General features: G+C 37.0%; 1 protein-coding gene and 1 pseudogene across 1 annotated transcript; both read right to left on the bottom strand.

Annotated features, from left to right (window-relative positions):
* Window positions 1-871: 871 nt before the first annotated feature.
* LOC113097287 (uncharacterized) lies at window positions 872-5,500 on the bottom strand. The gene is made up of 12 exons (XM_026262526.1): window positions 4,659-5,500; window positions 4,408-4,502; window positions 4,151-4,198; window positions 3,602-3,980; window positions 3,317-3,493; window positions 3,067-3,155; window positions 2,775-2,811; window positions 2,378-2,472; window positions 2,099-2,146; window positions 1,568-1,946; window positions 1,160-1,425; window positions 872-904 (listed from the first exon to the last, which is right to left on the bottom strand). The coding sequence occupies exons 1-12, from the start codon at window positions 5,458-5,460 to the stop codon at window positions 884-886; spliced, it is 2,436 nt and encodes an 811-aa protein (XP_026118311.1). The 5' UTR covers window positions 5,461-5,500; the 3' UTR covers window positions 872-883.
* A 3,813-nt stretch (window positions 5,501-9,313) lies between these two features.
* On the bottom strand, window positions 9,314-15,507 carry LOC113097288 (uncharacterized; annotated as a pseudogene).

Raw genomic sequence — 15,507 nt, 5'->3', positions numbered from 1 at the left:
CTTTTTATATTTATGTATTTGTTATTATTTTTTACTAGCTTTATATTTTCTTATATATATTATTAATTTAAATTATTATTTTGGTTTAGTTATATATTTATTTAATGATATTTATGAATGAATGATAACACTAATTTATTTTAATATTATTGATGTATATATTTATATATATATAAACACACACACCGTTGTAATAGAAAACATAAAGCATTTAATTTCATAAACCTTCTTATATTTATTCATTTATTGATATTTCTGAATGAATAATAATAATAAACTATCTATATTAATAAATATAATTTTACAACAAAATTTACAAAACCTTTTTATATTCATTTACATTTTTATGCACCTTATTCTTATTTTTATTTATTATTTTTATAGCTTTATATCGTTTTTGGTTTGAGTGTCATGTATATTTATGCATATTAATAACTGTTGTTATAGAAAAAGATATGTAATTTTATATAACTTTTTAAATATTTATTGATATAATTATTTAATGTAAGTTATGAATAAATAATAATAACAAAAAAAAACATTTTTATTAATAAAATAATTATACAACAAAGCAGTGTACCTTTTTATATTAAATTTTTTTTGCACCTTGTTATATGTATTTATATTTGTACACACCTCTTTTTATTTATTTATCTTTTATTATGTATTAGAAATAGCTGTATATTTTTCATAACTTTAAATTTTTTATACATAAAATTTTTATTTTCAGGAATATTTTCATCAGAGAACATTTCTCCACTTCTGCAATTTAATTTCTGAGGGCTTGAGGCAGTATTTGGCTTCCTTTCATGGCTGTCGCTGAGCTTCCTTCAATTTTCCAGTCATTCCTGTCATTACTTACACTATTTTCTTTTTTTTCTCCTCATTTCTTCTTGTCTGCAATCTGAAACAAAAACAGAAATCAGTTTCAAGGTTTAAAAACATTATACAAAATATAAAAATTAACAAATAGAGGCAGCATATTTAAAGTAAAAAACAATGGAAATTTAAGAACATAAGTAAAAATCTATCAGAAATGATGAACATACAATGCGAAAATTTGTCACCTCACTATATGACACTTGCAGCAAAAGGGAAAAAAGCTAATGTCAGACCAAAACAATTAAAAAATTCTTCAAAATCCTCAAAATGAATTTACCGTAAACCATTCGTGGAGACTGAGCTTCTCCAGTTCAATCCGCTGCTTTGGATCGATTTGCAGACAGCAGCGAATAAAATCACAGCATTCTTTTGACAAGCCATCTCTGCTCCAGGTGTTACTGTTGATCTTGCGCAGGTCTCGTCTTTTTGGAAAATCCCCACACAGCATTACAAACATGAGGATCCCGAGTGACCACACTGTAGCTGGTTTCCCGTGGTACTTGCCGTTGGTCAGATACTCAGGAGGGCAGTACTCTCTAGTGCCTGGAGAACAGATTTTGTTTCCATCAACACAATATTTTACCTAAATATTCATTATGATGCAAGAAATGATTTGATGCTATTTGATTCACAACACTGGATCCCATTGGAGACTCACTTTCCAGGTTTGAGGGATCATACATACCAGCAAAGGACGTGTAACCCGCGTCGGTGAGGATCGCACCGCAGCCAAAGTCGATTAATTTGACTTGGAGTGTGTCCGGGTTAATCAGAAGGTTTTCCAGCTTAATGTCCCGGTGAAACACTCCACGCAGGCAGCATGTTCGAGCTGCGAATATTGCCTGGTGCATTATAACTCGTGCCACGTCCTCTTCAATGGTCACTATTCGCTGCAGGAGAAACCAATTCAGTTCCTCAAAGTGCATGGGCCGCTCAAGGACCAAAATATAGCGGTCAGGCTCCACGCGCCAGTCCAGAAGCTGGATGACTTCCTGAACCCGAGGGCCTTCGTCTGTCAGAAGTAACAGAGCGACCTCCAGAGGAAGAGGCTTTGAATAACCGTCCTAGAAGAGAGACAGTTGTGATGGTCAGACTTAAACAAGTCATGGACAAACTGTTGAGAACGGCAGATTGCCTGCTGAAAAATCACTGTGATTAATGTTAATATTAAAAACAGTGACTGAGAGGAGAAACAGAGAGAGCGCAGCCTACTAACAATGCTGATGAACTCCGTCTTGCTGTTGGAGACCAATTTAATCGCCACCTGATCAACAAAACAAAAAAAGAATTCAATTCAGAACAGATTTCACATAATTTCCATAATTTTCATGAATTTACATAAACAGATAGAGCATGTCTAAACAGATCTGACAAGTTAAGTGCTCTAAATAGTAAATAAAAGATACACTAGAGTCCTTGCATTAGACGACTATAACACAGGACAAGAATAATTCAATAAAGATATTCTATTCAAGATATGAATGAAAATGGACACCTGTTGGCCATCCTCCAAACGTGTGGCTGCATGAACCGTTCCAAAGCCTCCCTCACCCAGCTGAACGCCCATCACATAACGGCATGAATTGATGTCTGTTAACAGATAAATAAAGACGCTGATATAAAATGTCAATCAGAGACAGCACTTACGTCATCTAAAACTATTTCAACTATATGATTATGATTCATATGAACACTGGATATGTATGTATAGAAGACTATTTAAGGAAACTATAGAAAAAATATTTTTTCATGTGTAAATTGTGTACCTTTTTTTAAATTATTCTTAAAGAAAGTGCATATTAAAGTCAATGTAAAGCATAAACCATTGAACTGCTGATAAAAGGCTGTGTGTGTGTGTGTGTGTGTGTGTGGGTCACTTATGGAAAACTGACCCATAATTGTGCTGTTGTTATTCTCCTTGTCTGTGATCTGAAAGAAAAATCATGTTTAATATCAAAATACATTACAAAAACCACATAAAAAACAGATGCACAACGAAGAGAGGCAACATTCTAAAGAAGAACTAAAGAAGACGGTCTGAATATACAGCGCTGAAACTTGTCATCTGTGCGGTGCATGAGGATTGACTACATGATAGTTACAGCATGTACTGAAAGGAAGCGTGAGAAAGCTAATGTCTATAGTCTCATACAAACTATTTCAAAATCATCTAAATGTATTCACCATAAACCAGTCGTGGAGACTGAGCATGTCCAGTTCTATTCGCTGCTTCGGGTCGATCTGTAGACAGCAGCGAATAAAATCACAGCATTCTGTGCAGAACGAAGAGAGAGACGTCTGATTATTACCTTGAAATTCACTTTGATCAACAGTCAAATTATCCAAACCACCATCCTTCAGAAAGCCACTAGGCTCAGATGTTTCTTTAAAGATTTAGAAACAATATTCATTTTTGCTTAAGTGAAGATCTCACCTTTCGAAAAGCCAGCTTTGGTCCAGCTTTCACCATTCATCTTCTGCAGGTCCCGTCTCTTTGGAAATTTATAAAAAAGTATCACAAACAAGAGGATCCCGAGTGACCACACTGTCGCTGGTTCGCCGTGGTACTTGTCGGTCATGTAATACTCTGGAGGGCAGTACTCTGTTGTGCCTGGATGAAAGAGATTTTGTTTCCATTAAAATAGCATCTTTAATTGAATAATACAGAACGGCCCTCAACGCATCAACCCACTTTCCAGGTTTGAGGGATCGTACATACCAGCAAAGGACGTGTAACCCGCGTCGGTGAGGATCGCACCGCAGCCAAAGTCAATTAATTTGACTTGGAGTGTGTCCGGGTTAATCAGAAGGTTTTCCAGCTTAATGTCCCGGTGAAACACTCCACGCAGGCAGCATGTTCGAGCTGCGAATATTGCCTGGTGCATTATAACTCGTGCCACGTCCTCTTCAATGGTGCCCTCGTAGCACTTTAAATATTCATACAAGGACTGACAGGGCATGGGCCGCTCTAGCACCATAAAGTAATAGTCAGGCTCCACCTGCCAGTCCAGAAGCTGGATGATTTCCTGAACCCTGGGGCCTTTATTTGCAAGAATTTGCAAAGCCACCTCCAGTGGAAGAGGTTCAGGATAGCCGTCCTAGAAGAAAGACAGTTGTTATGATGCTTAGATGGAAAAAACAGTCATGGACATTCTGCGGAGAATGGTAAATTGCCAACTGAAAATCATTTAGAGTCTGTGATCAATGTTAATATGAGACGCTGGAAATTAAAAACAGAGGAGAAACAGAGAGAGCACAGACTACTTACAATGCTGATGAGTTTCGTGTCCCAGATGGAGGCAAATTTTACTGCCACCTAATCAACAAAACAAAAAGAGATGTGTGTGAGGACGTGGATATTTTCAGAAATTAATATTCTAAGCATGCAGAGCATGTGTAAAGAGATCTGACAGACCAGGAGCTTTAAATAGTGAATATAAGATACACTAAGAGTGCTTGCGAGAGAAGTATAACAGGACAAAAATGATTAGCTAGATAAATATTGTAAATAAAGCGAATGGATACCTGTAGGCCATCATCCAAACGAGTCGCTGCATAAACAGTTCCAAAGCCTCCTTCACCCAGATGACCTTTGACTTCATAACGGCGTGAATTGATGACTGTTAAAATATTAAAGATGTTAACATAAAATGTGCAATAGCAACAGCACTTCATCTATTATTAAAATATATTAAAATTAGTAATAAAAAAGTGTAATTAAGGTCAATTTTAAGCATAAAAGTGTGTGTTAGATTATGTTTTGGTAGCACACTGACCAATAGCTGTCTCATCCTCTTGTATCTGGCTTGACTGAGGTGGGACAGTGTCCTCTGTCTGACAAACTGGATCTTGGGGAGCATCAACACTACAGTCGGCCGCTGCACAGGCTGAAGCTTGGGGGACACTGACTCTACAGTCTAATGTTTCGTGAAATGGAGACTGAGGGACGTCGACACTCAAGTCAGCTTCACAACGGACTGATGTTTGGAGGGCGTCATCTTTACAGTCAGATGTGACATGAAGTGAAACTGGAGGAACATCATCACTTAATCTAGACATGGCAGTGAAAAAAGAGACGTCATCACTTGATTTGGACCTAATTTGGGGGACGTCATTACTACAGCTGGACGCGGCACAGACTGTAGCTTGGGGGAGATCATCTCTGTCATCTAACAGAGCATAGTCTGCACATTGGGAGACGTCATCACCATTGGCTAACACGGACCAGACTGTAGCTTGGGTGAAGTCTTCACTAATGTCTAATAGAGCACAGGCTGCACATTGGGGGACATTATCATTGGAGACGTCACTATTACAGCCGGACGCGGCACAGACTGTAGATTTGGAGACGTCATTACTACAGCCGGACGCGACACAGACTGTAGCTTGTGGGACATTATCAGTTCTGCTGGATGTGGCACTGAAAGAAGCTGGAGAGAAGTCAACAGAAGAGTCGGATGGTGCACAGACTGTAGATTGGTGGATGTCATTATTACAGCTGGACAAGGCACAGACTGTATCTGGGTCATTGAGTTCTCGGCCTAAAGGGGACAATATGAACCAAAAGATAATAATCATAGAAAGAACATTTATGAAATATTATATTAATTTTAGGGATGTGACGAGATCCGATGTGTAAAACAATTTTCAGTGTTTACATTAGAGCTGCAAGATTAATCGTTTAAAGATGGCGATCTCAATTCAAACACCCATGCAATATTTTTCCTGAAAGACAACGCTTCAGCTATTTCTGTTATGACTGTTTCACATCGCGAGTGTCAGTGGAGCGTGAGAAGCACGTTTTGTTGCTGTCCATGTTAATGAATCATTCATGATCTCCAATTTATAGGCCTATATATAAAAAAACATAATTCTTAATTTATGATAATAAATGTTGTTTATTACTACATATAATTCATTAGAATAGAACTTTAGTTTCATAAAGTTGATTAAAAAATGCAGAAAAAAGCTTTTTCAGTAATTGGTCTAAGTGTACATGCACAGATGTGTTATTTCTGGCTTTTTATTTTTATCTTTTTTGCTTGCATCATGAGCATTGAATTTTAAAATGAGGGAAATGTTTTAAAACAGTCAACATTATTTTTTTTTAAAATGTGCCTTTACAGCTCCTAAATTATTTGTGTGTGTGAATATTAATAAGGTCATCCAAACCATGCAACAGTAATCTTAGCATATAACATGAACTTGAAAGTATGCAACGTCCAGATTGTGTGTGGAGTTTATGTTTCTGAACTGTTTAGTATAATTGGCATGTCATGTTGTGTTGTATAAAGTTATACAGACAAAATAAGTGCAGAAGCGTTTGCAGACTACAGTAAAGAAAAGGAGTGGAATATTCTCATATCATGGACATATCGTTTACCATCAGGACTCTTCACAGGTGGTACATCACTCTGCTCTGCATTTTCTTTTTGACCTGAGTGAGTGATGTTGACCTTCTTCCTTTCTCTTAGAATTAAAGCAGTTATTCCAAGCAACGTTAAGAGTACCATTTTGAAATAGTAACTAGCGTTGGCTGGAATAAATGCAATGTGAGGAAAATACTAGAATGAAACTAGTAATAAAACGACTAGTGTTGGCTGCAAGATGTGCAAAGAGAAGACTATGCAACTAGCAATAACCCACAAATGATTAAACTGATTTATCAAAGCGAGCTTTTTATACCCGCATAGACTGTGACGTCACAAACCAACGGACGTTCCAAAGCTGCTCAGAGCGCCATTGGTGATTGGTCCGTTTTCCGCTGTTGGGCGGGGCTTCTGCGTAGCCAGTGACATCACAAACCAACTGACATTCCAAAGCTGCTAGCAGAGAGCCGTTGGTGATAGTACAGAGATAACTTTAAGAAGAATAAAATACTCCAGTAAAAGTACTCCTTTTTCAATTACATTATTTTATTAATTATAATTATATTTTCATAATGATATTTTATTCTCAAACCTTGTTTGTGATGTAACACACCCCTGGCCAAATCTCTGAGCGATTTCAGACACAGCACACAAGTCGCATTTATTTACAACCAATAACCAAGAGAAAACATTACCGTCTACAGCCGCGAGAGGGCGCTCTATGCTGCTCAGTGTAGTCTACAGGAGCACTGAGCAGTATAGAGCGCCCTCTCGCAGCTGTAGACGATAATATTTTCTCTTGGTTCATGCCAAATTAATTTTGTTAAATAAGTCGCACCTGCATATAAGTCGCAGGACCAGCCAAACTATGAAAAAGACTTATAGTCTGGAAAATACAGTATATCTAAAAATTACCTAAACTTAGCACCAGCTAGCTTGTTAGTTAGACAGCATCAGCTAAAATATTTAAAGGGCTCAAATATTGCTAAATGCACTCTTACAAGTTGTTTGAAGTGAAATGTGTGTTGGCAGTGTGTGTACACAACCACCCTATAATGATAAAATCCACCAAGTGGTTTTTCAGTAATCTCTTTAAATGTTTTACCTTCTCAAATCGAGCAGTCTGACCGTGTAACGTCACACGTCGGTGACCCCGCCCATGATTATTTGATTGACAGCAGCGCCTCAGCACAGACGGTACTTCTGTCTTACCTCAGACCTGCCCTGAGTGAGCCGTCTTCAGTCTAAGATGCAGACGAGCATGACTCCTAAGTGATTGAAGTGTTTTGTTGTTGGATGTAATAATGAACATAGCAGTAGTCATTTACTCCCAACATCTGAGCGACTGAAATCGCAGAGGATTCATTTATGTTTGGAGAAATGAAAGAAATGCACCCTTGATCTACTTAAATGCGTTTATGTTCGCGCGAATCCTTCTTGATCCAGTCTCCAGCAGTGAGTATAATGTATTTAAATGAATCATTGAAAATCGCCTTTCCTAATAATGTGCTAATTAGCAAGTTTCACTATGAATGTGGCTAAAGCATTCAGGCATTTCAGTGGGTTTAACTAGATTATCATTTAAAGCAGATTTAGTTCACAAACAACTGACAGTTTTGACCTAAATATGATTTTCGATTACAATAATTAATCCTTAAATTTGACATTAGTTAGTTACTTACTTTTTAGCAGGATCAGTCGCGCGCGCTCACAAGATTTCCCGGTTCTTTTTATTATTTGAATCAGTGCAATCGGATCAATTCGCGAATGAATCATTTGCTTCTTGTGATGTATTATAAGGAGTAACAATATTTTTTATGAAATGTAATGAAGTAAAAAGTACAATCTTATGCTTTGGAATGTAGTGAGGTAAGAGTTACTCAAAATAAAACTACTCCAGTAAAGTACAGATACTTAAAAATGTAATAGCGGCTGCGATGCCGGACATTTTATCAAAATTCTCTTTATTTTCGTAAAAAAAAGGAGAGAAAATATTATTGCGGACTGCTGTACACGCCTCTACTACACAAGCTTTCATGTGTGCGGTTGACAGATCAAGAGTTCAAATCCCCAAATCAGTTTAATTTAAAATGAAGGTTAGCAATCTCCATGTCAGTCAGTCTGTGGATATTTTTTTGTTTGTTTACCAGTTCTCATAATATAGACAGAGAGAGAAAGTGCAAAAGTCTATGATATTATTTTTTATATTAAATAGCTTAATAAATCAGTCCAATGGATGAGGTAAAAAAAAAAAAAAACATGATTGTATTTAATATGATTGGCTATGAAAAGCACATTATATATATTTTATATACTGTTGTTATAAAAAAATGTAATTTCATTTTTTATATTTATTGATATTTTTATACACCTTTTTATATTTATGTATTTGTTATTATTTTTTACTAGCTTTATATTTTTTTTAATATATTATTAATTTAAATTATTATTTTGGTTTAGTTATATATTTATTTAATGATATTTATGAATGAATGATAATACTAATTTATTTTAATATTATTGATGTATATATTTATACATATATAAACACACACCGTTGTAATAGAAAACATAAAGCATTTAATTTCATAAACCTTCTTATATTTATTCATTTATTGATATTTCTGAATGAATAATAATAATAAACTATCTATATTAATAAATATAATTTTACAACAAAATTGACAAAACCTTTTTATATTCATTTACATTTTTATGCACCTTATTCTTATTTTTATTTATTATTTTTATAGCTTCATGTAGTGTCATGTATATTTATGCATATTAATAACTGTTGTTATAGAAAAAGATATGTAATTTTATATAACTTTTTAAATATTTATTGATATAATTATTTAATGTTAGTTATGAATAAATAATAATAACAAAAAAAACATTTTTATTAATAAAATAATTATTAATTTTTTTTTTGCACCTTGTTATATGTATTTATATTTGTACACACCTCTTTATATTTATTTATCTTTTATTATGTATTAGAAATAGCTGTATATTTTTCATAACTTTAAATTTTTTATCCATAAAATTTTTATTTTCAGGAATATTTTCAACAGAGAACATTTCTCCACTTCTGCAATTTAATTTCTGAGGGCTTGAGGCAGTATTTGGCTTCCTTTCGTGGCTGTCGCTGAGCTTCCTTCAATTTCCCTGTCATTACTTACACTATTTTCTTTTTTTTCTCCTCATTTCTTCTTGTCTGCAATCTGAAACAAAAACAGAAATCAGTTTCAAGGTTTAAAAACATTATACAAAATATAAAAATTAACAAATAGAGGCAGAATATTTAAAGTAAAAAACAATGGAAATTTAAGAACATAAGTAAAAATCTATCAGAAATGATGAACATACAATGCGAAAATTTTTCACCTCACTATAGAACACTTGCAGCAAAAGGGAAAAAAGCTAATGTAAGACCAAAACAAATAAAAAATTCTTCAAAATCATCAAAATGAATTTACCGTAAACCATTGGTGGAGACTGAGCTTCTCCAGTTCAATCCGCTGCTTTGGATCGATTTGCAGACAGCAGCGAATAAAATCACAGCATTCTTTTGACAAGCCATCTCTGCTCCAGGTGTTACTGTTGATCTTGCGCAGGTCTCGTCTTTTTGGAAAATCCCCACACAGCATTACAAACATGAGGATCCCGAGTGACCACACTGTAGCTGGTTTCCCGTGGTACTTGCCGGTCGTCAGATACTCAGGAGGGCAGTACTCTCTAGTGCCTGGAGAACAGATTTTGTTTCCATCAACACAATATTTTACCTAAATATTCATTATGATGCAAGAAATGATTTGATGCTATTTGATTCACAACAGTGGATCCCATTGGAGACTCACTTTCCAGGTTTGAGGGATCATACATACCAGCAAAGGACGTGTAACCCGCATCGGTGAGGATCGCACCGCAGCCAAAGTCGATTAATTTGACTTGGAGTGTGTCCGGGTTAATCAGAAGGTTTTCCAGCTTAATGTCCCGGTGAAACACTCCACGCAGGCAGCATGTTCGAGCTGCGAATATTGCCTGGTGCATTATAACTCGTGCCACGTCCTCTTCAATGGTCACTATTCGCTGCAGGAGAAACCAATTCAGTTCCTCAAAGTGCATGGGCCGCTCAAGGACCAAAATATAGCGGTCAGGCTCCACGCGCCAGTCCAGAAGCTGGATGACTTCCTGAACCCAAGGGGCCTTCGTCTGTCAGAAGTAACAGAGCGACCTCCAGAGGAAGAGGCTTTGAATAACCGTCCTAGAAGAGAGACAGTTGTGATGGTCAGACTTAAACAAGTCATGGACAAACTGTTGAGAACGGCAGATTGCCTGCTGAAAAATCACTGTGATTAATGTTAATATTAAAAACAGTGACTGAGAGGAGAAACAGAGAGAGCGCAGCCTACTAACAATGCTGATGAACTCCGTCTTGCTGTTGGAGACCAATTTAATCGCCACCTGATCAACAAAACAAAAAAAGAATTCAATTCAGAACAGATTTCACATCATTTCGATAATTTTCATGAATTTACATAAACAGATAGAGCAAGTCTAAACAGATCTGACAAGTTAAGTGCTCTAAATAGTAAATAAAAGATACACTAGAGTCCTTGCATTAGACGACTATAACACAGGACAAGAATAATTCAATAAAGATATTCAATTCAAGATATGAATGAAAATGGATACCTGTTGGCCATCCTCCAAACGTGTGGCTGCATGAACCGTTCCAAAGCCTCCCTCACCCAGCTGAACGCCCATCACATAACGGCATGAATTGATGTCTGTTAACAGATAAATAAAGACGCTGATATAAAATGTCAATCAGAGACAGCACTTACGTCATCTAAAACTATTTCAACAATGATTCTGATTCATATGAATTTAGACACTGGATATGTATGTATACAAGACTTTTTGAGGAAACTATAGAAACAATATTTTATATGTGTAAATTATACAGTATACCATTTTTTACTATTCTTGAAGAAAGTGCATATTAAAGTCAATGTAAAGCATAAACCATTGAACTGCTGATAAAAGACTGTGTGTGTGTGTGTGTGTGTGTGTGGGTCACTTATGGAAAACTGACCCATAATTGTGCTGTTGTTATTCTCCTTGTCTGTGATCTGAAAGAAAAATCATGTTTAATGTCAAAATACATTACAAAAACCACATAAAAAACAGATGCACAACGAAGAGAGGCAACATTCTAAAGAAGAACTAAAGAAGACGGTCTGAATATACAGCGCTGAAACTTGTCATCTGTGCGGTGCATGAGGATTGACTACATGATAGTTACAGCATGTACTGAAAGGAAGCGTGAGAAAGCTAATGTCTATAGTCTCATACAAACTATTTCAAAATCATCTAAATGTATTCACCATAAACCAGTCGTGGAGACTGAGCATGTCCAGTTCTATTCGCTGCTTCGGGTCGATCTGTAGACAGCAGCGAATAAAATCACAGCATTCTGTTCAGAACGAAGAGAGAGACGTCTGATTATTACCTTGAAATTCACTTTGATCAACAGTCAAATTATCCAAACCACCATCCTTCAGAAAGCCACTAGGCTCAGATGTTTCTTTAAAGATTTAGAAACAATATTCATTTTTGCTGAAGTGAAGATCTCACCTTTGGAAAAGCCAGCTTTGGTCCAGCTTTCACCATTCATCTTCTGCAGGTCACGACTCTTTGGAAATTTATAAAAAAGTATCACAAACAAGAGGATCCCGAGTGACCACACTGTCGCTGGTTCGCCGTGGTACTTGTCGGTCATGTAATACTCTGGAGGGCAGTACTCTGTTGTGCCTGGATGAAAGAGATTTTGTTTCCATTAAAATAGCATCTTTAATTGAATAATACAGAACGGTCCTCAACGCATCAACCCACTTTCCAGGTTTGAGGGATCATACATACCAGCAAAGGACGTGTAACCCGCGTCGGTGAGGATCGCACCGCACCCAAAGTCAATTAATTTGACTTGGAGTGTGTCCGGGTTAATCAGAAGGTTTTCCAGCTTAATGTCCCGGTGAAACACTCCACGCAGGCAGCATGTTCGAGCTGCGAATATTGCCTGGTGCATTATAACTCGTGCCACGTCCTCTTCAATGGTGTCCTCGTAGCACTTTAAATATTCATACAAGGACTGACAGGGCATGGGCCGCTCTAGCACCATAAAGTAATAGTCAGGCTCCACCTGCCAGTCCAGAAGCTGGATGATTTCCTGAACCCTGGGGCCTTTATTTGCAAGAATTTGCAAAGCCACCTCCAGTGGAAGAGGTTCAGGATAGCCGTCCTAGAAGAAAGACAGTTGTTATGATGCTTAGATGGAAAAAACATTCATGGACATTCTGCGGGGAATGGTAAATTGCCAACTGACAATCATTTATAGTCTGTGATCAATGTTAATATGAAACGCTGGAAATTAAAAACAGAGGAGAAACAGAGAGAGCACAGACTACTTACAATGCTGATGAGTTTCGTGTCCCAGATGGACGCAAATTTTACTGCCACCTAATCAACAAAACAAAAAGAGATGTGTGTAAGGACATGGATTTACAGAAATTAATATTCTAAGCATGCAGAGCATGTGTAAAGAGATCTGACAGACCAGGAGCTTTAAATAGTGAATATAAGATACACTAAGAGTGCTTGCGAGAGAAGTATAACAGGACAAAAATGATTAGCTAGATAAATATTGTAAATAAAGCGAATGGATACCTGTAGGCCATCATCCAAACGAGTCGCTGCATAAACAGTTCCAAAGCCTCCTTCACCCAGATGACCTTTGACTTCATAACGGCGTGAATTGATGACTGTTAAAATATTAAAGATGTTAACATAAATTGGTGTAATAGCAACAGCACTTAATCTATTATTAAAATATATTCAAATTAATAATAAGAAAGTGTAATTAAGGTCAATTTTAAGCATAAAAGTGTGTGTTAGATTATGTTTTGGTAGCACACTGACCAATAGCTGTCTCATCCTCTTGTATCTGGCTTGACTGAGGTGGGACAGTGTCCTCTGTCTGACAAACTGGATCTTGGGGAGCATCAACACTACAGTCGGCCGCTGCACAGGCTGAAGCTTGGGGGACACTGACTCTACAGTCTAATGTTTCGTGAAATGGAGACTGAGGGACGTCGACACTCAAGTCAGCTTCACAACGGACTGATGTTTGGAGGGCGTCATCTTTACAGTCAGATGTGACATGAAGTGAAACTGAAGGGGCGTCATTACTATTTTTGGACATCACAGATAATAAAGCTGGAGGAACATCATCACTTAATCTAGACATGGCAGTGAAAAAAGAGACGTCATCACTTGATTTGGACCTAATTTGGGGGACGTCATTACTACAGCTGGATGAGGCACAGACTGTAGCTTGGGGGACATCATCTCTGTCATCTAACAGAGCATAGTCTGCACATTGGGAGACGTCATCACCATTGGCTAACACGGACCAGACTGTAGCTTGGGTGAAGTCTTCACTAATGTCTAATAGAGCACAGGCTGCACATTGGGGGACAATATCATTGGAGACGTCATTACTACAGCCGGACGCGGCACAGACTGTAGCTTTGGAGACGTCATTACTACAGCCGGACGCGGCACAGACTGTAGCTTTGGAGACGTCACTATTACAGCCGGAGGCGACACAGACTGTAGCTTTGGAGACGTCACTATTACAGCCGGACGCGACACAGACTGTAGCTTTGGAGACGTCATTACTACAGCCGGACGCAGCACAGACTGTAGCTTTGGAGACGTCATTACTACAGCCGGACGCAGCACAGACTGTAGCTTTGGAGACGTCATTACTACAGCCGGACGCGACACAGACTGTAGCTTGGGGGACATTATCAGTACTGCTGGATGTGACACTGAAAGAAGCTGGAGAGAAGTCAACAGAAGAGTCGGATGGTGCACAGACTGTAGATTGGTGGATGTCATTATTACAGCTGGACACGGCACAGACTGTATCTGGGTCATCGAGTTCTCGGCCTAAAGGGGAGAATACGAACCAAAAGATATTAATCATAAAAAGAACATTTATGAAATATTATATTAATTTTAGGGATGTGAAGAGATCCGATGTGCAAAACAATTTTCAGTGTTTACATTAGAGCTGCAAGATTAATCGTTTAAAGATGGCGATCTCAATTCAAACACCCATGCAATCTTATTCCTGAAAGACAACGCTTCAGCTATTTCTGTTATGACTGTTTCACATCGCGAGTGTCAGTGGAGCGTGAGAAGCACGTTTTGTTGCTGTCCATGTTAATGAATCATTCATGATCTCCAATTTATAGGCCTATATATATAAAAACATGATTCTCAATTTATCCAGAATCTAGTTTTCATGTTCTTTCTTGCTACATATAATTCATTAAAATTGAACTTTAGTTTCATAAAGTTGATTTCAAAATAACATAAATTTTTGGCATTTTGTGTTTTTTAGTTGAATAAAATACTATTTTCCCACTATCTCGTGTGATCACGTCACACCCCAAATACTCATATAACTGCTAAGATTGTTGTAAATTATGAAGTAACTTTTTGGAGGCCTTGATTTCTACTGTTTCAGTAATTGGTCTATGTGTACATGCACAGATGTGTTATTTCTGGCTTTTTATTTTAATCTGTTTTGCTTGCATCATGAGCATTGAATTTTAAAATATGGGAAATGTTTTAAAACAGTCAACATAATTTTTTTTTTTTAATGTGCCTTTACAGCTCCTAAATTATTTGTGCGTGTGAATATTAATAAGGTCATCCAAACCATGCAAAGTAATCTTAACATATAACATGAACTTGAAAGTATGCAACGTCCAGATTGTGTGTGGAGTTTATGTTTCTGAACTGTTTAGTATAATTGGCATGTCATGTTGAGTTGTATAAAGTTATACAGACAAAATAAGTGCAGAGGTGTTTGCAGACTACAGTAAAGAAAAGGAGTGGAATATTCTCATAACATGGACATATCGTTTACCATCAGGACTCTTCACAGGTGGTACATCACTCTGCCCTGCATTTTCTTTTTGACCTGAGTGAGTGATGTTGACCTTCTTCCTTTCTCTTAGAATTAAAGCAGTTATTCCAAGCAACGTTAAGAGTACCATTTTGAAATAGTAACTAGAGTTGGCTGGAAGAAAAGCGAAGTGAGGAAAATACTAGAATGCAACTAGTAATAAAACGACTAGTGTTGGCTGCAAGATGTGCAAAGTGAAGACTATGCAAC

This window comes from Carassius auratus, unplaced genomic scaffold, assembly GCF_003368295.1.
Source record: "Carassius auratus strain Wakin unplaced genomic scaffold, ASM336829v1 scaf_tig00216169, whole genome shotgun sequence".
Classification (NCBI taxonomy): Eukaryota; Metazoa; Chordata; class Actinopteri; order Cypriniformes; family Cyprinidae; genus Carassius; species Carassius auratus.
This window is presented reverse-complemented; position numbering and strand designations above follow the sequence as displayed.